Raw genomic sequence first — 27,814 nt, 5'->3', positions numbered from 1 at the left:
ACAGACAGTCAGAGCTGAGGTGAAAGGGACAGACAGTCAGAGCTGAGGTGAAAGGGACAGACAGTCAGAGCTGAGGTGAAAGGGACAGACAGTCAGAGCTGAGGTGAAAGGGACAGACAGTCAGAGCTGAGGTGAAAGGGACAGACAGTCAGAGCTGAGGTGAAAGGGACAGACAGTCAGAGCTGAGGTGAAAGGGACAGACAGTCAGAGCTGAGGTGAAAGGGACAGACAGTCAGAGCTGAGGTGAAAGGGACAGTCAGAGCTGAGGTGAAAGGGACAGTCAGAGCTGAGGTGAAAGGGACAGTCAGAGCTGAGGTGAAAGGGACAGTCAGAGCTGAGGTGAAAGGACAGTCAGAGCTGAGGTGAAGGGACAGTCAGAGCTGAGGTGAAGGGACAGTCAGTCAGAGCTGAGGTGAAGGGACAGTCAGTCAGAGCTGAGGTGAAGGGACAGTCAGAGCTGAGGTGAAGGGACAGTCAGAGCTGAGGTGAAGGGACAGTCAGTCAGAGCTGAGGTGAAAGGGACAGTCAGAGCTGAGGTGTCTTTTAGAACCCCTACCTAGTGGGATCTCATGGTGGGTGTCTTAGAACCCCTTCCTAGTGGGATCTCATGGTGGGTGTCTTAGAACCCCTTCCTAGTGGGATCTCATGGTGGGTGTCTTTTAGAACCCCTTCCTTGTGGGATCTCATGGTGGGTGTCTTTTAGAACCCCTTCCTTGTGGGATCTCATGGTGGGTGTCTTTTAGAACCCCTTCCTAGTGGGAACTCATGGTGGGTGTCTTTTAGAACCCCTTCCTTGTGGGATCTCATGGTGGGTGTCTTTTAGAACCCCTTCCTAGTGGGATCTCATGGTGGGTGTCTTTTAGAACCCCTTCCTAGTGGGATCTCATGGTGGGTGTCTTTTAGAACCCCTTCCTAGTGGGAACTCATGGTGGGCGTCTTTCAAAACCCCTTCCTAGTGGGAACTCATGGTGGGCGTCTTTCAAAACCCCTTCCAAAACCCCAACATTCAGAAATCATTTTGAAACCCCTTTCTGTTTTGGTTCGGTTGTCAAAGTGATTTTCTTTCTTAGTTCTCTTTTCTTTGAGGGACGTAAATTTGAGTGTGTCTTATGGGAACGTGTGTGTGAGCCAGATTAAGCCTGTTTATCTGGTTCGGCTCAGAGGAGGCTACACCGTTTATCCTATTACACACAGGGAACACTGCTGACAGGGTTAGAGACAGTACCAGTGACAGGGTTAGAGACAGTACCAGTGACAGGGTTAGACACAGTACCAGTGACAGGGTTAGACACAGTACCAGTGACAGGGTTAGAGACAGTACCAGTGACAGGGTTAGAGGCAGGGTTAGAGACAGGGTTAGAGACAGTACCTGTGACAGGGTTAGAGACAGGGTTAGAGACAGGGTTAGAGACAGGGTTAGAGACAGGGTTAGAGACAGTACCAGTGACAGGGTTAGAGACAGTACCAGTGACAGGGTTAGAGACAGTACCAGTGACAGGGTTAGAGACAGGGTTAGAGACAGGGTTAGAGACAGTACCAGTGACAGGGTTAGAGGCAGGGTTAGAGACAGGGTTAGAGACAGTACCTGTGACAGGGTTAGAGACAGGGTTAGAGACAGTACCAGTGACAGGGTTAGAGACAGTACCAGTGACAGGGTTAGAGACAGTACCAGTGACAGGGTTAGAGACAGTACCAGTGACAGGGTTAGAGACAGTACCTGTGACAGGGTTAGAGACAGTACCTGTGACAGGGTTAGAGACAGTACCTGTGACAGGGTTAGAGACAGGGTTAGAGACAGTACCAGTGACAGGGTTAGAGACAGTACCAGAGACAGGGTTAGAGACAGGGTTAGAGACAGGGTTAGAGACAGTACCAGTGACAGGGTTAGAGACAGTACCAGTGACAGGGTTAGAGGCAGGGTTAGAGACAGTACCAGTGACAGGGTTAGAGACAGTACCAGTGACAGGGTTAGAGACAGTACCAGTGACAGGGTTAGAGACAGTACCAGTGACAGGGTTAGAGACAGTACCAGTGACAGGGTTAGAGACAGTACCAGTGACAGGGTTAGAGACAGTACCAGTGACAGGGTTAGAGACAGTACCAGTGACAGGGTTAGAGACAGTACCAGTGACAGGGTTAGAGACAGTACCAGTGACAGGGTTAGAGACAGTACCTGTGACAGGGTTAGAGACAGTACCTGTGACAGGGTTAGAGACAGTACCTGTGACAGGGTTAGAGACAGGGTTAGAGACAGGGTTAGAGACAGGGTTAGAGACAGGGTTAGAGACAGTACCAGTGACAGGGTTAGAGACAGTACCAGTGGCAGGGTTAGAGACAGTACCAGTGGCAGGGTTAGAGACAGTACCAGTGGCAGGGTTAGAGACAGTACCAGTGGCAGGGTTAGAGACAGTACCGTTGACAGGGTTAGAGACAGTACCGTTGACAGGGTTAGAGACAGTACCAGTGACAGGGTTAGAGACAGGGTTAGAGACAGGGTTAGAGACAGGGTTAGAGACAGGGTTAGAGACAGGGTTAGAGACAGGGTTAGAGACAGTACCAGGGTTAGAGACAGTACCAGTGACAGGGTTAGAGACAGTACCAGTGACAGGGTTAGAGGCAGGGTTAGAGACAGTACCAGTGACATGGTTAGAGACAGTACCAGTGACAGGGTTAGAGACAGTACCAGTGACAGGGTTAGAGACAGTACCAGTGACAGGGTTAGAGACAGTACCAGTGACAGGGTTAGAGACAGTACCAGTGACAGGGTTAGAGACAGTACCAGTGACAGGGTTAGAGACAGTACCAGTGGCAGGGTTAGAGACAGTACCAGTGACAGGGTTAGAGACAGTACCAGTGACAGGGTTAGAGACAGTACCAGTGGCAGGGTTAGAGACAGTACCAGTGGCAGGGTTAGAGACAGTACCAGTGGCAGGGTTAGAGACAGTACCAGTGACAGGGTTAGAGACAGTACCAGTGACAGGGTTAGAGACAGTACCTGTGACAGGGTTAGAGACAGTACCTGTGACAGGGTTAGAGACAGTACCTGTGACAGGGTTAGAGACAGTACCTGTGACAGGGTTAGAGACAGTACCTGTGACAGGGTTAGAGACAGTACCTGTGACAGGGTTAGAGACAGTACCTGTGACAGGGTTAGAGACAGTACCTGTGACAGGGTTAGAGACAGTACCAGTGACAGGGTTAGAGGCAGGGTTAGAGACAGGGTTAGAGGCAGGGTTAGAGACAGGGTTAGAGACAGTACCTGTGACAGGGTTAGAGACAGTACCAGTGACAGGGTTAGAGACAGGGTTAGAGACAGGGTTAGAGGCAGGGTTAGAGACAGGGTTAGAGACAGGGTTAGAGACAGGGTTAGAGACAGGGTTAGAGACAGTACCAGTGACAGGGTTAGAGACAGTACCAGTGACAGGGTTAGAGACAGTACCAGTGACAGGGTTAGAGACAGTACCAGTGACAGGGTTAGAGACAGTACCAGAGACAGGGTTAGAGACAGTACCAGAGACAGGGTTAGAGACAGTACCAGAGACAGGGTTAGAGACAGTACCAGAGACAGGGTTAGAGACAGTACCAGTGACAGGGTTAGAGACAGTACCAGTGACAGGGTTAGAGGCAGGGTTAGAGGCAGGGTTAGAGACAGGGTTAGAGGCAGGGTTAGAGGCAGGGTTAGAGGCAGGGTTAGAGGCAGTACCAGTGACAGGGTTAGAGACAGTACCAGTGACAGGGTTAGAGACAGTACCAGAGACAGGGTTAGAGACAGTACCAGAGACAGGGTTAGAGACAGTACCAGAGACAGGGTTAGAGACAGTACCAGAGACAGGGTTAGAGACAGTACCAGAGACAGGGTTAGAGACAGTACCAGAGACAGTACCAGAGACAGGGTTAGAGACATGGTTAGAGACAGGGTTAGAGACAGGGTTAGAGACAGTACCTGTGACAGGGTTAGAGACAGTACCTGTGACAGGGTTAGAGACAGTACCTGTGACAGGGTTAGAGACAGTACCTGTGACAGGGTTAGAGACAGTACCTGTGACAGGGTTAGAGACAGTACCTGTGACAGGGTTAGAGACAGTACCAGTGACAGGGTTAGAGACAGTACCAGTGACAGGGTTAGAGACAGTACCAGTGACAGGGTTAGAGGCAGGGTTAGAGACAGTACCAGTGACAGGGTTAGAGACAGTACCAGTGACAGGGTTAGAGGCAGGGTTAGAGACAGGGTTAGAGACAGGGTTAGAGACAGGGTTAGAGGCAGGGTTAGAGACAGGGTTAGAGACAGGGTTAGAGACAGGGTTAGAGACAGGGTTAGAGACAGTACCAGAGACAGGGTTAGAGACAGGGTTAGAGACAGGGTTAGAGACAGGGTTAGAGACAGGGTTAGAGGCAGGGTTAGAGACAGTACCTGTGACAGGGTTAGAGACAGTAGCTGTGACAGGGTTAGAGACAGTACCTGTGACAGGGTTAGAGACAGTACCTGTGACAGGGTTAGAGACAGTACCTGTGACAGGGTTAGAGACAGTACCTGTGACAGGGTTAGAGACAGTACCTGTGACAGGGTTAGAGACAGGGTTAGAGACAGGGTTAGAGACAGGGTTAGAGACAGTACCAGTGACAGGGTTAGAGACAGTACCAGTGACAGGGTTAGAGACAGTACCAGTGACAGGGTTAGAGACAGTACCAGTGACAGGGTTAGAGACAGTACCAGTGACAGGGTTAGAGACAGTACCAGTGATCGGGTTAGAGACAGTACCAGTGACAGGGTTAGAGACAGTACCAGTGACAGGGTTAGAGACAGTACCAGTGACAGGGTTAGAGACAGGGTTAGAGACAGTACCAGTGACAGGGTTAGAGACAGGGTTAGAGACAGGGTTAGAGACAGGGTTAGAGACAGGGTTAGAGACAGGGTTAGAGACAGGGTTAGAGGCAGGGTTAGAGACAGTACCAGTGACAGGGTTAGAGACAGTACCTGTGACAGGGTTAGAGACAGTACCTGTGACAGGGTTAGAGACAGTACCTGTGACAGGGTTAGAGACAGTACCTGTGACAGGGTTAGAGACAGTACCTGTGACAGGGTTAGAGACAGTACCTGTGACAGGGTTAGAGACAGTACCTGTCACAGGGTTAGAGACAGTACCTGTGACAGGGTTAGAGACAGTACCTGTGACAGGGTTAGAGACAGTACCTGTGACAGGGTTAGAGACAGTACCTGTGACAGGGTTAGAGACAGTACCTGTGACAGGGTTAGAGACAGTACCTGTGACAGGGTTAGAGACAGTACCTGTGACAGGGTTAGAGACAGTACCTGTGACAGGGTTAGAGACAGTACCTGTGACAGGGTTAGAGACAGTACCTGTTACAGGGTTAGAGACAGTACCTGTGACAGGGTTAGAGACAGTACCTGTGACAGGGTTAGAGACAGGGTTAGAGACAGGGTTAGAGACAGGGTTAGAGACAGTACCAGTGACAGGGTTAGAGACAGTACCAGTGACAGGGTTAGAGACAGTACCAGTGACAGGGTTAGAGACAGTACCAGTGACAGGGTTAGAGACAGTACCAGTGACAGGGTTAGAGACAGTACCAGTGACAGGGTTAGAGACAGGTTTAGAGACAGTACCAGTGACAGGGTTAGAGACAGCACCTGTGACAGGGTTAGAGACAGCACCTGTGACAGGGTTAGAGACAGCACCTGTGACAGGGTTAGAGACAGCACCAGTGACAGGGTTAGAGACAGTACCAGTGATAGGGTTAGAGACAGTACCAGTGACAGGGTTAGAGACAGTACCAGTGACAGGGTTAGAGACAGGTTTAGAGACAGTACCAGTGACAGGGTTAGAGACAGGTTTAGAGACAGTACCAGTGACAGGGTTAGAGACAGCACCTGTGACAGGGTTGGAGACAGTACCCGTGACAGGGTTAGAGACAGTACCCGTGACAGGGTTAGAGACAGTACCCGTGACAGGGTTAGAGACAGTACCCGTGACAGGGTTAGAGACAGTACCCGTGGGGCTGCTACGCTCCCCGTGGGGCTGCTACGCTCCCCGTGGGGCTGCTACGCTCCCCGTGGGGCTGCTACGCTCCCCGTGGGGCTGCTGCGCTCCCCGTGGGGCTGCTGCGCTACCCGTGGGGCTGCTGCGCTACCCGTGGGGCTGCTGCGCTACCCGTGGGGCTGCTACGCTACCTGTGGGCCTGCTGCTGCTACCTGTGGGCCTGCTGCTGCTACCTGTGGGCCTGCTGCTGCTACCTGTGGGCCTGCTGCTGCTACCTGTGGGCCTGCTGCTGCTACCTGTGGGGCTGCTGCTGCTACCTGTGGGGCTGCTACGTTACGTGTGGGGCTGCTGCTGCTACCTGTGGGGCTGCTACGTTACCTGTGGGGCTGCTACGCTACCTGTGGGGCTGCTGCTGCTACCTGTGGGGCTGCTACGCTACCTGTGGGGCTGCTACCCTACCTGTGGGGCTGCTACGCTACCTGTGCGGCTGCTACGCTACCTGTGGGGCTGCTACGCTACCTGTGGGGCTGCTACGCTACCTGTGAGGCTGCTACGCTACCTGTGGGGCTGCTACGCTACCTGTGGGGCTGCTACGCTACCTGTGGACCTGTGGGGCTGCTACGCTACCTGTGTTCTGTGTTTCTTTACCAACTTAACTCCTAATGCCTGTCAATACAACCACAGGGTGCAGCAGGCTCTTGTTCCAATTGGCTCATCAATGACTCATTAGCTGCTGATTAAACTCAGAACCAGGAATGTAATTGCTGGGCTGGAACTAAAGCCTGCAAACCTCAACAGCAGCCCCATCCGTGATGTGTTTGTATGTACATGTGTATAGTAACACTCACCTCTTTGTCTACAACCAGTAGCAGCCCCATCAGGGATGTGTAGAGGAGAGACTTGGAGATGTCAGCCGTGTTTCTCTGGATCCCGTTCTGAGAGACCAGGGTTTGGCACAGAGCCTGGCAGGTCCCGTCCTCGGTGGCACGCGTCTCTGCCGGCATCGTTACCACAGTCAAAGAGGTCCCCAACTCTACGGCGCAGAAACTAATGAGTTGACTGGTCTCCTGGTCCTGTATCGGCTAGGTTGCTGGTTCAAGTCAACGAGGCTTCTGATGTAGAAAGAAGAACAGATCCCTCTTCATGAAGGTTTGGTAAACCCTCTCTACCAGTACACCCTCTCTACCAGGGGATCCTCTCTACCAGTACACCCTCTCTACCAGGGGATCCTCTCTACCAGGGGATCCTCTCTACCAGGGGATCCTCTCTACCAGGGGATCCTCTCTACCAGGGGATCCTCTCTACCAGTACACCCTCTCTACCAGGGGATCCTCTCTACCAGTACACCCTCTCTACCAGGGGATCCTCTCTACCAGTACTCTGGTGAGGCCACAATACTAATGCTATAACTAATACCATATTAATGCTATAACTACCACTATACTAATGCTATAACTACCACTATACAAATGCTATAACTACCACTATAACTACCACTATACTAATGCTATAACTACCACTATAACTACCACTATACTAATGTTATAACTACCACCATACTAATGCTATAACTACCACTATACTAATGCTATAACTACCATTATAACTACCATTATAACTACCAGTATACTAATACTATAACTACCACTATAATTAATACCATACTAAGGCTATAACTACCACTATAATTAATACCATACTAATGCTATAACTACCACCATACTAATGCTATAACTACCACTATACTAATGCTATAACTACCACTATAACTACCAATATATCTACCACCATACTAATGCTATAACTACCACTATACTAATGCTATAACTTCCACTATACTAATGCTATAACTACCACTATACTAATGCTATAACTACCACTATACTAATGCTATAACTACCACTATACTAATGCTATAACTAACACTATAACTACCACTATACTAATGCTATAACTACCACCATACTAATGCTATAACTAACACTATAACTACCAATATACTAATGCTATAACTAACACTATAACTACCAATATATCTACCACCATACTAATGCTATAACTACCACCATACTAATGCTATAACTAACACTATAACTACCAATATACTAATGCTATAACTACCACTATACTAATGCTATAACTACCACTATACTAATGCTATAACTACCACTATACTAATGCTATAACTAACACTATAACTACCAATATATCTACCACCATACTAATGCTATAACTACCACTATATTAATGCTATAACTACCAATATATCTACCACTATACTAATGCTATAACTACCACTATAACTACCACTATACTAATGCTATAACTACCACCATACTAATGCTATAACTAACACTATAACTACCAATATACTAATGCTATAACTAACACTATAACTACCAATATACTAATGCTATAACTACCACTATACTAATGCTATAACTACCACTATACTAATGCTATAACTACCACTATACTAATGCTATAACTACCACTATACTAATGCTATAACTAACACTATAACTACCAATATATCTACCACCATACTAATGCTATAACTACCAATATATCTACCACTATACTAATGCTATAACTACCACTATAACTACCACTATACTAATGCTATAACTACCACCATACTAATGCTATAACTAACACTATAACTACCAATATACTAATGCTATAACTAACACTATAACTACCAATATACTAATGCTATAACTACCACTATAACTACCACTATACTAATGCTATAACTAACACTATAACTACCACTATACTAATGCTATAACTACCACCATACTAATGCTATAACTACCACCATACTAATGCTATAACTACCACTATAACTACCACCATACTAATGCTATAACTACCACTATAACTACCACCATACTAATGCTATAACTACCACCATACTAATGCTATAACTACCACCATACTAATGCTATAACTACCACTATACTAATGCTATAACTACCACTATACTAATGCTATAACTACCACTATACTAATGCTATAACTACCACCATACTAATGCTATAACTAACACTATAACTACCAATATATTAATGCTATAACTAACACTATAACTACCAATATATCTACCACCATACTAATGCTATAACTAACACTATAACTACCACTATAACTTCCACTATACTAATGCTATAACTACCACTATACTAATGCTATAACTTCCACTATACTAATGCTATATCTACCACTATATTAATGCTATAACTACCAATATATCTACCACTATACTAATGCTATAACTACCACTATAACTACCACTATACTAATGCTATAACTACCACTATAACTACCAATATATCTACCACCATACTAATGCTATAACTACCACCATACTAATGCTATAACTACCACCATACTAATGCTATAACTACCACTATAACTACCACTATACTAATGCTATAACTACCACTATACTAATGCTATAACTACCACTATAACTACCATTATACTAATGCTATAACTACCACTATAACTACCACCATACTAATGCTATAACTACCACCATACTAATTATATAACTACCACTATAACTACCACTATACTAATGTTATAACTACCACCATACTAATTATATAACTACCACTATAACTACCACTATACTAATGCTATAACTACCACTATACTAATGCTATAACTACCACTATACTAATGCTATAACTACCACTATACTAATACCATACTAATGCTATAACTACCACCATACTAATGCTATAACTACCACTATAACTAATACCATACTAATGCTATAACTACCACTATAACTAATACCATACTAATGCTATAACTACCACCATACTAATGCTATAACTACCACTATAACTACCACCATACTAATGCTATAACTACCACTATATCTACCACTATACTAATAACTACCAATATATCTACCACTATACTAATGCTATAACTACCATCATACTAATGCTATAACTACCACTATAACTACCACTATACTAACGCTATAACTACCACTATACTAATGCTATAACTACCACTATATCTACCACCATACTAATGCTATAACTACCACTATAACTACCACTATACTAACGCTATAACTACCACTATACTAATGCTATAACTACCACTATAACTACCACCATACTAATGCTATAACTAACACTATAACTACCACTATAACTTCCACTATAACTACCAATATATCTACCACTATACTAATGCTATAACTACCACTATAACTACCACTATACTAATGCCATAACTACCAATATATCTACCACCATACTAATGCTATAACTACCACCATACTAATTATATAACTACCACTATAACTACCACTATACTAATGCTATAACTACCACCATACTAATGCTATAACTACCACTATAACTACCACTATACTAATGCTATAACTACCACTATACTAATGCTATAACTACCACTATAACTATACTAATGCTATAACTACCACCATACTAATGCTATAACTACCACTATAACTACCACTATACTAACGCTATAACTACCACTATACTAATGCTATAACTACCACTATAACTACCACCATACTAACACTATAACTACCACTATATTAATGCTATAACTACCACTATAACTACCAATATATCTACCACTATACTAATGCTATAACTACCACTATAACTACCACTATACTAATGCTATAACTACCACTATAACTACCAATATATCTACCACCATACTAATGCTATAACTACCACCATACTAATGCTATAACTACCACTATAACTACCACTATACTAATGCTATAACTACCACTATACTAATGCTATAACTACCACTATACTAATGCTATAACTACCACTATACTAATGCTATAACTACCACCATACTTATGCTATAACTACCACTATAACTAATACCATACTAATGCTATAACTACCACCATACTAATGCTATAACTACCACTATATCTACCACTATACTAATAACTACCACTATAACTACCAATATATCTACCACTATACTAATGCTATAACTACCACCATACTAATGCTATAACTACCACTATAACTACCACCATACTAATGCTATAACTACCACTATAACTAATACCATACTAATGCTATATCTACCACTATACTAATGCTATAACTACCACTATAACTACCACCATACTAATGCTATAACTCCCACTATACTAATGCTATAACTACCACTATACTAATGCTATAACTACCACTATAACTACCACTATACTAATGCTATATCTACCACTATACTAATGCTATAACTACCACTATACTAATGCTATAACTACCACTATAACTACCACTATAACTACCACTATACTAATGCTATAACTACCACTATATCTACCACTATACTAATGCTATAACTACCACTATAACTACCACTATACTAATGCTATAACTACCAATATATCTACCACCATACTAATTATATAACTACCACTATAACTACCACTATAACTACCACTATACTAACGCTATAACTACCGCTATACTAATGCTATAACTACCACTATAACTACCACCATACTAATGCTATAACTACCACTATAACTAATACCATACTAATGCTATATCTACCACTATACTAATGCTATAACTACCACTATACTAATGCTATAACTACCACTATAACTACCACCATACTAATGCTATAACTACCACTATACTAATGCTATAACTACCACTATAACTAATACCATACTAATGCTATAACTACCACTATACTAATGCTATATCTACCACTATACTAATGCTATAACTACCACTATACTAATGCTATAACTACCACTATACTAATGCTATAACTACCACTATAACTACCACTATAACTACCACTATAACTACCACCATACTAATGCTATAACTACCACCATACTAATGCTATAACTACCACTATACTAATGCTATAACTACCACTATAACTACCACCATACTAATGCTATAACTACCACTATACTAATGCTATAACTACCACCATACTAATGCTATAACTACCACTATAACTACCACCATACTAATGCTATAACTACCACTATAACTACCACTATACTAATGTTATAACTACCACTATACTAATGCTATAACTACCACTATACTAACTATAACTACCACCATACTAATGCTATAACTACCACCATACTAATTATATAACTACCACTATAACTACCACTATAACTACCAATATACTAATGCTATAACTACCACTATAACTACCACTATACTAATGCTATAACTACCACTATAACTAATACCATACTAATGCTATAACTACCACCATACTAATTATATAACTACCACTATAACTACCACTATACTAATGTTATAACTACCACTATACTAATACTATAACTACCACTATACTAATGCTATAACTACCACTATAACTAATACCATACTAATGCTATAACTACCACCATACTAATTATATAACTACCACCATAACTACCACTATAACTACCACTATACTAATGTTATAACTACCACTATACTAATGTTATAACTACCACTATACTAATGTTATAACTACCACTATACTAATGCTATAACTACCACTATACTAATGCTATAACTACCAATATATCTACCAATATACTAATGCTATAACTACCACTATACTAATGCTATAACTACCACTATACTAATGCTATATCTACCACTATACTATGCTATCTACCACTATACTAATGCTATAACTACCACTATATCTACCACTATACTAATGCTATAACTACCACTATAACTACCACCATACTAATGCTATAACTACCACTATAACTACCACCATACTAATGCTATAACTACCACCATACTAATTATATAACTACCACTATAACTACCACTATACTAATGCTATAACTACCACCATACTAATGCTATAACTACCACTATAACTACCACTATACTAATGCTATAACTACCACTATACTAATGCTATAACTACCACTATAACTACCATTATACTAATGCTATAACTACCACCATACTAATGCTATAACTACCACTATAACTACCACTATACTAACGCTATAACTACCACTATACTAATGCTATAACTACCACTATAACTACCACCATACTAACACTATAACTACCACTATATTAATGCTATAACTACCACTATAACTACCAATATATCTACCACTATACTAATGCTATAACTACCACTATAACTACCACTATACTAATGCTATAACTACCACTATAACTACCAATATATCTACCACCATACTAATGCTATAACTACCACCATACTAATGCTATAACTACCACTATAACTACCACTATACTAATGCTATAACTACCACTATACTAATGCTATAACTACCACTATACTAATGCTATAACTACCACTATACTAATGCTATAACTACCACCATACTTATGCTATAACTACCACTATAACTAATACCATACTAATGCTATAACTACCACCATACTAATGCTATAACTACCACTATATCTACCACTATACTAATAACTACCACTATAACTACCAATATATCTACCACTATACTAATGCTATAACTACCACCATACTAATGCTATAACTACCACTATAACTACCACCATACTAATGCTATAACTACCACTATAACTAATACCATACTAATGCTATATCTACCACTATACTAATGCTATAACTACCACTATAACTACCACCATACTAATGCTATAACTCCCACTATACTAATGCTATAACTACCACTATACTAATGCTATAACTACCACTATAACTACCACTATACTAATGCTATATCTACCACTATACTAATGCTATAACTACCACTATACTAATGCTATAACTACCACTATAACTACCACTATAACTACCACTATACTAATGCTATAACTACCACTATATCTACCACTATACTAATGCTATAACTACCACTATAACTACCACTATACTAATGCTATAACTACCAATATATCTACCACCATACTAATTATATAACTACCACTATAACTACCACTATAACTACCACTATACTAACGCTATAACTACCGCTATACTAATGCTATAACTACCACTATAACTACCACCATACTAATGCTATAACTACCACTATAACTAATACCATACTAATGCTATATCTACCACTATACTAATGCTATAACTACCACTATACTAATGCTATAACTACCACTATAACTACCACCATACTAATGCTATAACTACCACTATACTAATGCTATAACTACCACTATAACTAATACCATACTAATGCTATAACTACCACTATACTAATGCTATATCTACCACTATACTAATGCTATAACTACCACTATACTAATGCTATAACTACCACTATACTAATGCTATAACTACCACTATAACTACCACTATAACTACCACCATACTAATGCTATAACTACCACCATACTAATGCTATAACTACCACTATACTAATGCTATAACTACCACTATAACTACCACCATACTAATGCTATAACTACCACTATACTAATGCTATAACTACCACCATACTAATGCTATAACTACCACTATAACTACCACCATACTAATGCTATAACTACCACTATAACTACCACTATACTAATGTTATAACTACCACTATACTAATGCTATAACTACCACTATACTAACGCTATAACTACCACCATACTAATGCTATAACTACCACCATACTAATTATATAACTACCACTATAACTACCACTATAACTACCAATATACTAATGCTATAACTACCACTATAACTACCACTATACTAATGCTATAACTACCACTATAACTAATACCATACTAATGCTATAACTACCACCATACTAATTATATAACTACCACTATAACTACCACTATACTAATGTTATAACTACCACTATACTAATACTATAACTACCACTATACTAATGCTATAACTACCACTATAACTAATACCATACTAATGCTATAACTACCACCATACTAATTATATAACTACCACCATAACTACCACTATAACTACCACTATACTAATGTTATAACTACCACTATACTAATGTTATAACTACCACTATACTAATGTTATAACTACCACTATACTAATGCTATAACTACCACTATACTAATGCTATAACTACCAATATATCTACCAATATACTAATGCTATAACTACCACTATACTAATGCTATAACTACCACTATACTAATGCTATATCTACCACTATACTAATGCTATATCTACCACTATACTAATGCTATAACTACCACTATAACTACCACCATACTAATGCTATAACTACCACTATAACTACCACCATACTAATGCTATAACTACCACTATAACTACCACTATACTAATGCTATAACTCCCACTATAACTACCACTATACTAACGCTATACCTACCACTATACTAACGCTATACCTACCACCATACTAATGCTATATCTACCACTATAACTACCACTATACTAATGCTATATCTACCACTATACTAATGCTATAACTACCACTATAACTACCACTATACTAATGCTATAACTCCCACTATAACTACCACTATACTAATGCTATAACTAACACTATAACTACCACCATACTAATGCTATAACTACCACTATAACTACCACCATACTAATGCTATAACTACCACTATAACTACCACTATAACTACCACTATACTAATGCTATAACTACCACTATACTAATGCTATAACTACCACTATAACTACCACCATACTAATGCTATAACTACCACTATAACTACCACTATACTAATGCTATAACTACCACTATACTAATGCTATAACTACCACTATACTAATGCTATAACTACCACTATACTAATGCTATAACTACCACTATACTAATGCTATAACTACCACTATAACTACCACCATACTAATGCTATAACTACCACTATACTAATGCTATAACTACCACTATACTAATGCTATAACTACCACTATACTAATGCTATAACTACCACTATACTAATGCTATAACTACCACTATACTAATGCTATATCTACCACTATACTAATGCTATAACTACCACTATAACTACCACTATACTAATGCTATAACTACCACTATACTAATGCTATATCTACCACTATACTAATGCTATAACTACCACCATACTAATTATATAACTACCACTATAACTCCCACTATAACTACCACTATACTAATGCTATAACTAACACTATAACTACTACCATACTAATGCTATAACTACCACTATAACTACCACCATACTAATGCTATAACTACCACTATAACTACCACCATACTAATGCTATAACTACCACTATAACTACCACTATACTAACGCTATAACTACCACTATACTAATGCTATAACTACCACTATAACTACCACCATACTAATGCTATAACTACCACTATAACTACCACCATACTAATGCTATAACTACCACTATACTAATGCTATAACTACCACTATAATAATGCTATAACTACCACTATACTAATGCTATAACTACCACTATACTAATGCTATAACTACCACTATAACTACCACCATACTAATGCTATAACTACCACTATACTAATGCTATAACTACCACTATACTAATGCTATAACTACCACTATACTAATGCTATAACTACCACTATACTAATGCTATAACTACCACTATACTAATGCTATATCTACCACTATACTAATGATATAACTACCACTATAACTACCACTATACTAATGCTATATCTACCACTATACTAATGCTATAACTACCACCATACTAATGCTATATCTACCACTATAACTACCACTATACTAATGCTATATCTACCACTATACTAATGCTATAACTACCACTATAACTACCACTATACTAATGCTATAACTACCACTATACTAATGCTATATCTACCACTATACTAATGCTATATCTACCACTATACTAATGCTATAACTACCACTATAACTACCACTATACTAATGCTATAACTCCCACTATAACTACCACTATACTAACGCTATACCTACCACTATACTAATGCTATAACTACCAATATATCTACCACCATACCAATGCTATAACTACCACTATACCAATGCTATAACTACCACTATACTAATGCTATAACTACCACTATACTAATGCTATAACTACCACTATAACTACCACTATACTAATGCTATAACTACCACTATACTAATGCTATAACTACCACTATAACTACCACTATACTAACGCTATACCTACCACTATACTAATGCTATATCTACCACTATACTAATGCTATAACTACCACTATAACTACCACTATACTAATGCTATATCTACCACTATACTAATGCTATAACTACCACTATACTAATGCTATAACTACCACTATACTAATGCTATAACTACCACTATACTAATGCTATAACTACCACTATACTAATGCTATAACTACCACTATAACTACCACTATACTAATGCTATAACTACCACTATAACTACCAATATATCTACCACCATACTAATGCTATAACTACCACCATACTAATGCTATAACTACCACCATACTAATGCTATAACTACCACTATAACTACCACTATACTAATGCTATAACTACCACTATACTAATGCTATAACTACCACTATAACTACCATTATACTAATGCTATAACTACCACTATAACTACCACCATACTAATGCTATAACTACCACCATACTAATTATATAACTACCACTATAACTACCACTATAACTACCACTATACTAATGCTATAACTACCACTATACTAATGCTATAACTACCACTATACTAATACCATACTAATGCTATAACTACCACCATACTAATGCTATAACTACCACTATAACTAATACCATACTAATGCTATAACTACCACTATAACTAATACCATACTAATGCTATAACTACCACCATACTAATGCTATAACTACCACTATAACTACCACCATACTAATGCTATAACTACCACTATATCTACCACTATACTAATAACTACCAATATATCTACCACTATACTAATGCTATAACTACCATCATACTAATGCTATAACTACCACTATAACTACCACTATACTAACGCTATAACTACCACTATACTAATGCTATAACTACCACTATACTAATGCTATAACTACCACTATACTAATGCTATAACTACCACTATAACTACCACCATACTAATGCTATAACTACCACTATAACTACCACTATACTAACGCTATAACTACCACTATACTAATGCTATAACTACCACTATAACTACCACCATACTAATGCTATAACTAACACTATAACTACCACTATAACTTCCACTATAACTACCAATATATCTACCACTATACTAATGCTATAACTACCACTATAACTACCACTATACTAATGCCATAACTACCAATATATCTACCACCATACTAATGCTATAACTACCACCATACTAATTATATAACTACCACTATAACTACCACTATACTAATGCTATAACTACCACCATACTAATGCTATAACTACCACTATAACTACCACTATACTAATGCTATAACTACCACTATAACTACCATTATACTAATGCTATAACTACCACCATACTAATGCTATAACTACCACTATACTAACGCTATAACTACCACTATACTAATGCTATAACTACCACTATAACTACCACCATACTAATGCTATAACTAACACTATAACTACCACTATATTAATGCTATAACTACCACTATAACTACCAATATATCTACCACTATACTAATGCTATAACTACCACTATAACTACCACTATACTAATGCTATAACTACCACTATAACTACCAATATATCTACCACTATACTAATGCTATAACTACCACCATACTAATGCTATAACTACCACTATAACTACCACTATACTAATGCTATAACTACCACTATACTAATGCTATAACTACCACTATACTAATGCTATAACTACCACTATACTAATGCTATAACTACCACCATACTAATGCTATAACTACCACTATAACTAATACCATACTAATGCTATAACTACCACTATAACTAATGCTATAACTACTATACTAATGCTATAACTACCACTATACTAATGTTATAACTACCACTATACTAAATATAACTACCACTATACTAATGCTATAACTACCACCATACTAATGCTATAACTACCACTATAACTACCACTATACTAATGCTATAACTACCACTATACTAATGCTATAACTACCACTATAACTACCACCATACTAATGCTATAACTACCACTATAACTAACTTCCACCATACTAATGCTATATCTACCACTATACTAATGCTATAACTACCACTATAACTACCACCATACTAATGCTATAACTCCCACTATACTAATGCTATAACTACCACTATACTAATGCTATAACTACCACTATACTACCTACCACTATACTAATGCTATAATGCTATAACTACCACTATACTAATGCTATAACTACCACTATAACTACCACTATACTAATGCTATAACTACCACTATACTAATGCTATAACTACCACTATAACTACCACTATACTAATGCTATAACTACCACTATAACTACCACTATACTAATGCTATAACTAACACTATAACTACCACCATACTAATGCTATAACTACCACTATAACTACCACTATACTAATGCTATACCACTATAACACTATAACTACCACTATAACTAATGCTATAACTACCACTATAACTACCACTATACTAATGCTATAACTACCACTATAACTCATACCATACTAATGCTATATCTACCACTATACTAATGCTATAACTACCACTATAACTAACTATAACTACCATGCTATAACTACCACCATACTAATGCTATAACTACCACTATACTAATGCTATAACTACCACTATAATGCTATAACTACACATACTAATGCTATAACTACCACTATACTAATGCTATATCTACCACTATACTAATGCTATATCTACCACTATACTAATGCTATAACTACCACTATACTAATGCTATAACTACCACTATACTAATGCTATAACTACCACTATAACTACCACTATAACTACCACCATACTAATGCTATAACTACCACCATACTAATGCTATAACTACCACTATACTAATGCTATAACTACCACTATAACTACCACTATACTAATGCTATAACTACCACTATACTAATGCTATAACTACCACTATACTAATGCTATAACTACCACCATACTAATGCTATAACTACCACTATAACCACCATACTAATGCTATAACTACCACCATACTAATGCTATAACTACCACTATAACTACCACTATACTAATGTTATAACTACCACTATACTAATGCTATAACTACCACTATACTAATGCTATAACTACCACCATACTAATGCTATAACTACCACATACTAATTACCACTATAACTACCACTATACTAATGCTATAACTACCAATATACTAATGCTATAACTACCACTATAACTACCACCATACTAATGCTATAACTACACTATAACTACCATACTAATTATATAATACCACTATAACTACCACTATACTAATGCTATAACTACCACTATACTAATGCTATAACTACCACTATACTAATGCTATAACTACCACTATAACTACCATACTAATGCTATAACTACCACTATAACTACTAATGCTATAACTACCACTATACTAATGCTATAACTACCACTATACTAATGCTATAACTACCACTATACTAATGCTATAACTACCACTATACTAATGCTATAACTACCACTATACTAATGCTATAACTACCACTATACTAACTATACTAAATATATCTACCACTATACTAATGCTATAACTACCACTATACTAATGCTATAACTACCTATAACTACCATATACTAATGCTATATCTACCACTATACTAATGCTATATCTACCACTATACTAATGCTATAACTACCACTATAACTTCCACCATACTAATGCTATAACTACCATGCTATATCTACCACTATACTAATGCTATAACTACCACTATAACTACCACTATACTAATGCTATAACTCCCACTATAACTACCACTATACTAACGCTATACCTACCACTATACTAATGCTATACCTACCACCATACTAATGCTATATCTACCACTATACTACCACTATACTAATGCTATATCTACCACTATACTAATGCTATAACTACCACTATAACTACCACTATACTAATGCTATAACTACCACTATAACTACCACTATACTAATGCTATAACTAATAACTACCACTATACTAATGCTATAACTACCACTATAACTACCACCATACTAATGCTATAACTACCACTATAACTACCACTATAACTACCACTATACTAATGCTATAACTACCACTATACTAATGCTATAACTACTAATGCTATAACTACCACACATACTAATGCTATAACTACCACTATACTAATGCTATAACTACCACTATACTAATGCTATAACTACCACTATACTAATGCTATAACTACCACTATACTAATGCTATAACTACCACTATACTAATGCTATAACTACCACTATACTAATGCTATAACTACCACTATACTAATGCTATAACTACCCACTATAACTAATGCTATAACTACCACTATACTAATGCTATAACTACCACTATAACTACCACTATACTAATGCTATAACTACCACTATACTAATGCTATAACTACCACTATACTAATGCTATAACTACCTATAACTATACTAATGCTATAACTACCACTATACTAATGCTATAACTACCACTATACTAATGCTATATCTACCACTATACTAATGCTATAACTACCACTATAACTACCACTATACTAATGCTATAACTACCACTATACTAATGCTATATCTACCACTATACTAATGCTATAACTACCACCATACTAATTATATAACTACCACTATAACTCCCACTATAACTACCACTATACTAATGCTATAACTAACACTATAACTACTACCATACTAATGCTATAACTACCACTATAACTACCACCATACTAATGCTATAACTACCACTATAACTACCACTATACTAACGCTATAACTACCACTATACTAATGCTATAACTACCACCATACTAATGCTATAACTACCACTATAACTACCACCATACTAATGCTATAACTACCACTATAATAATGCTATAACTACCACTATACTAATGCTATAACTACCACTATACTAATGCTATAACTACCACTATACTAATGCTATAACTACCACTATAACTACCACCATACTAATGCTATAACTACCACTATACTAATGCTATAACTACCACTATACTAATGCTATAACTACCACTATACTAATGCTATAACTACCGCTATACTAATGCTATAACTACCACTATACTAATGCTATATCTACCACTATACTAATGATATAACTACCACTATAACTACCACTATACTAATGCTATAACTACCACCATACTAATGCTATAACTACCACCATACTAATGCTATATCTACCACTATAACTACCACTGTACTAATGCTATATCTACCACTATACTAATGCTATAACTACCACTATACTAATGCTATAACTACCACTATACTAATGCTATATCTACCACTATACTAATGCTATATCTACCACTATACTAATGCTATAACTACCACTATAACTACCACTATACTAATGCTATAACTCCCACTATAACTACCACTATACTAACGCTATACCTACCACTATACTAATGCTATAACTACCAATATATCTACCACCATACCAATGCTATAACTACCACTATACTAATGCTATAACTACCACTATACTAATGCTATAACTACCACTATACTAATGCTATAACTACCACTATAACTACCACTATACTAATGCTATAACTACCACTATACTAATGCTATAACTACCACTATAACTACCACTATACTAACGCTATACCTACCACTATACTAATGCTATATCTACCACTATACTAATGCTATAACTACCACTATAACTACCACTATACTAATGCTATATCTACCACTATACTAATGCTATAACTACCACTATACTAATGCTATAACTACCACTATACTAATGCTATAACTACCACTATACTAATGCTATAACTACCACTATACTAATACCATACTAATGCTATAACTACCACCATACTAATGCTATAACTACCACTATAACTAATACCATACTAATGCTATAACTACCACTATAACTAATACCATACTAATGCTATAACTACCACCATACTAATGCTATAACTACCACTATAACTACCACCATACTAATGCTATAACTACCACTATATCTACCACTATACTAATAACTACCACTATAACTACCAATATATCTACCACTATACTAATGCTATAACTCCCACTATAACTACCACTATACTAATGCTATAACTACCACTATAACTACCACTATACTAATGCTATAACTACCACTATAACTACCACCATACTAATGCTATAACTACCACTATAACTACCACTATAACTACCACTATAACTACCACTATACTAATGCTATAACTACCACTATACTAATGTTATATCTACCACTATAACTACCACTATACTAATGCTATAACTACCACTATACTAATGCTATATCTACCACTATACTAATGCTATAACTACCACCATACTAATGCTATAACTACCACTATACTAATGCTATATCTACCACTATACTAATGCTATAACTATCACTATACTAATGCTATAACTACCACTATACTAATGCTATAACTACCACTATACTAATGCTATAACTACCACTATAACTACCACTATACTAATGCTATAACTACCACTATAACTACCACTATACTAATGCTATAACTACCACTATACTAATGCTATAACTACCACTATAACTACCACCATACTAATGCTATAACTACCACTATACTAATGCTATAACTACCACTATACTAATGCTATAACTACCACTATACTAATGCTATAACTACCACTATACTAATGCTATAACTACCACTATACTAATGCTATATCTACCACTATACTAATGCTATAACTACCACTATACTAATGCTATAACTACCACTATAACTACCACTATACTAATGCTATATCTACCACTATACTAATGCTATAACTACCACTATAACTACCACTATACTAATGCTATAACTACCACTATACTAATGCTATATCTACCACTATACTAATGCTATATCTACCACTATACTAATGCTATAACTACCACTATAACTACCACTATACTAATGCTATAACTCCCACTATAACTACCACTATACTATACTAACGCTATACCTACCACTATACTAATGCTATAACTACCAATATATCTACCACCATACCAATGCTATAACTACCACCATACTAATGCTATAACTACCACCATACTAATGCTATAACTACCACTATACTAATGCTATAACTACCACTATACTAATGCTATAACTACCACTATACTAATGCTATAACTACCACTATAACTACCACTATACTAATGCTATAACTACCACCATACCAATGCTATAACTACCACTATACTAATGCTATATCTACCACTATACTAATGCTATAACTACCACTATACTAATGCTATAACTACCACTATAACTACCACTATACTAATGCTATATCTACCACTATACTAATGCTATAACTACCACTATAACTACCACTATACTAATGCTATAACTACCACTATACTAATGCTATATCTACCACTATACTAATGCTATATCTACCACTATACTAATGCTATAACTACCACTATAACTACCACTATACTAACGCTATAACTACCACTATACTAATGCTATAACTACCACTATAACTACCACCATACTAATGCTATAACTACCACTATAACTAATACCATACTAATGCTATATCTACCACTATACTAATGCTATAACTACCACTATAACTACCACCATACTAATGCTATAACTCCCACTATACTAATGCTATAACTACCACTATACTAATGCTATAACTACCACTATAACTACCACTATACTAATGCTATATCTACCACTATACTAATGCTATAACTACCACTATACTACCGCTATAACTACCACTATAACTACCACTATAACTACCACTATAACTACCACTATACTAATGCTATAACTACCACTATATCTACCACTATACTAATGCTATAACTACCACTATAACTACCACTATACTAATGCTATAACTACCAATATATCTACCACCATACTAATTATATAACTACCACTATAACTACCACTATAACTACCACCATACTAATGCTATAACTACCACTATAACTCATACCATACTAATGCTATATCTACCACTATACTAATGCTATAACTACCACTATACTAATGCTATAACTACCACTATAACTACCACCATACTAATGCTATAACTACCACTATACTAATGCTATAACTACCACTATAACTAATACCATACTAATGCTATAACTACCACTATACTAATGCTATATCTACCACTATACTAATGCTATATCTACCACTATACTAATGCTATAACTACCACTATACTAATGCTATAACTACCACTATACTAATGCTATAACTACCACTATAACTACCACTATAACTACCACCATACTAATGCTATAACTACCACCATACTAATGCTATAACTACCACTATACTAATGCTATAACTACCACTATAACTACCACCATACTAATGCTATAACTACCACTATACTAATGCTATAACTACCACTATACTAATGCTATAACTACCACCATACTAATGCTATAACTACCACTATAACTACCACCATACTAATGCTATAACTACCACTATAACTACCACTATACTAATGTTATAACTACCACTATACTAATGCTATAACTACCACTATACTAACGCTATAACTACCACCATACTAATGCTATAACTACCACCATACTAATTATATAACTACCACTATAACTACCACTATAACTACCAATATACTAATGCTATAACTACCACTATAACTACCACTATACTAATGCTATAACTACCACTATAACTAATACCATACTAATTATATAACTACCACTATAACTACCACTATACTAATGTTATAACTACCACTATACTAATACTATAACTACCACTATACTAATGCTATAACTACCACTATAACTAATACCATACTAATGCTATAACTACCACCATACTAATTATATAACTACCACTATAACTACCACTATACTAATGTTATAACTACCACTATACTAATGTTATAACTACCACTATACTAATGTTATAACTACCACTATACTAATGCTATAACTACCACTATACTAATGCTATAACTACCAATATATCTACCAATATACTAATGCTATAACTACCACTATACTAATGCTATAACTACCACTATATTAATGCTATATCTACCACTATACTAATGCTATATCTACCACTATACTAATGCTATAACTACCACTATAACTTCCACCATACTAATGCTATAACTACCACTATAACTACCACCATACTAATGCTATAACTACCACTATAACTACCACTATACTAATGCTATAACTCCCACTATAACTACCACTATACTAACGCTATACCTACCACTATACTAACGCTATACCTACCACCATACTAATGCTATATCTACCACTATAACTACCACTATACTAATGCTATATCTACCACTATACTAATGCTATAACTACCACTATAACTACCACTATACTAATGCTATAACTCCCACTATAACTACCACTATACTAATGCTATAACTAACACTATAACTACCACCATACTAATGCTATAACTACCACTATAACTACCACCATACTAATGCTATAACTACCACTATAACTACCACTATAACTACCACTATACTAATGCTATAACTACTACTATACTAATGCTATAACTACCACTATAACTACCACCATACTAATGCTATAACTACCACTATAACTAATACCATACTAATGCTATAACTACCACTATACTAATGCTATAACTACCACTATACTAATGCTATAACTACCACTATACTAATGCTATAACTACCACTATACTAATGCTATAACTACCACTATACTAATGCTATAACTACCACTATACTAATGCTATAACTACCACTATAACTACCACCATACTAATGCTATAACTACCACTATACTAATGCTATAACTACCACTATACTAATGCTATAACTACCACTATACTAATGCTATAACTACCACTATACTAATGCTATAACTACCACTATACTAATGCTATAACTACCACTATACTAATGCTATATCTACCACTATACTAATGCTATAACTACCACTATAACTACCACTATACTAATGCTATAACTACCACTATACTAATGCTATATCTACCACTATACTAATGCTATAACTACCACCATACTAATTATATAACTACCACTATAACTCCCACTATAACTACCACTATACTAATGCTATAACTAACACTATAACTACTACCATACTAATGCTATAACTACCACTATAACTACCACCATACTAATGCTATAACTACCACTATAACTACCACTATACTAACGCTATAACTACCACTATACTAATGCTATAACTACCACCATACTAATGCTATAACTACCACTATAACTACCACCATACTAATGCTATAACTACCACTATAATAATGCTATAACTACCACTATACTAATGCTATAACTACCACTATACTAATGCTATAACTACCACTATACTAATGCTATAACTACCACTATAACTACCACCATACTAATGCTATAACTACCACTATACTAATGCTATAACTACCACTATACTAATGCTATAACTACCACTATACTAATGCTATAACTACCGCTATACTAATGCTATA

The 27,814-nt window shown here is 36.8% G+C and overlaps 1 protein-coding gene across 2 annotated transcripts in view; it reads right to left on the bottom strand.

The window, feature by feature from the left end:
* usp21 (ubiquitin specific peptidase 21) overlaps window positions 1–27,814 on the bottom strand; it is a 44,322-nt gene that overhangs the window by 13,010 nt on the left and 3,498 nt on the right. The window contains exon 2 of one of the 2 annotated variants that reach the window (XM_046364747.1): window positions 6,845–7,135. In XM_046364747.1, coding sequence (XP_046220703.1) covers window positions 6,845–7,000 — 156 coding nt within the window. In that variant the 5' untranslated portion in view covers window positions 7,001–7,135. The remainder of the gene's footprint in view (window positions 1–6,844; window positions 7,136–27,814) is intronic. The other variant, XM_046364746.1, reaches the window with a different exon arrangement.

The sequence above is a fragment of the Oncorhynchus gorbuscha genome, linkage group LG10 (assembly GCF_021184085.1).
Source record: "Oncorhynchus gorbuscha isolate QuinsamMale2020 ecotype Even-year linkage group LG10, OgorEven_v1.0, whole genome shotgun sequence".
NCBI classification, from domain to species: domain Eukaryota; kingdom Metazoa; phylum Chordata; class Actinopteri; order Salmoniformes; family Salmonidae; genus Oncorhynchus; species Oncorhynchus gorbuscha.
This window is presented reverse-complemented; position numbering and strand designations above follow the sequence as displayed.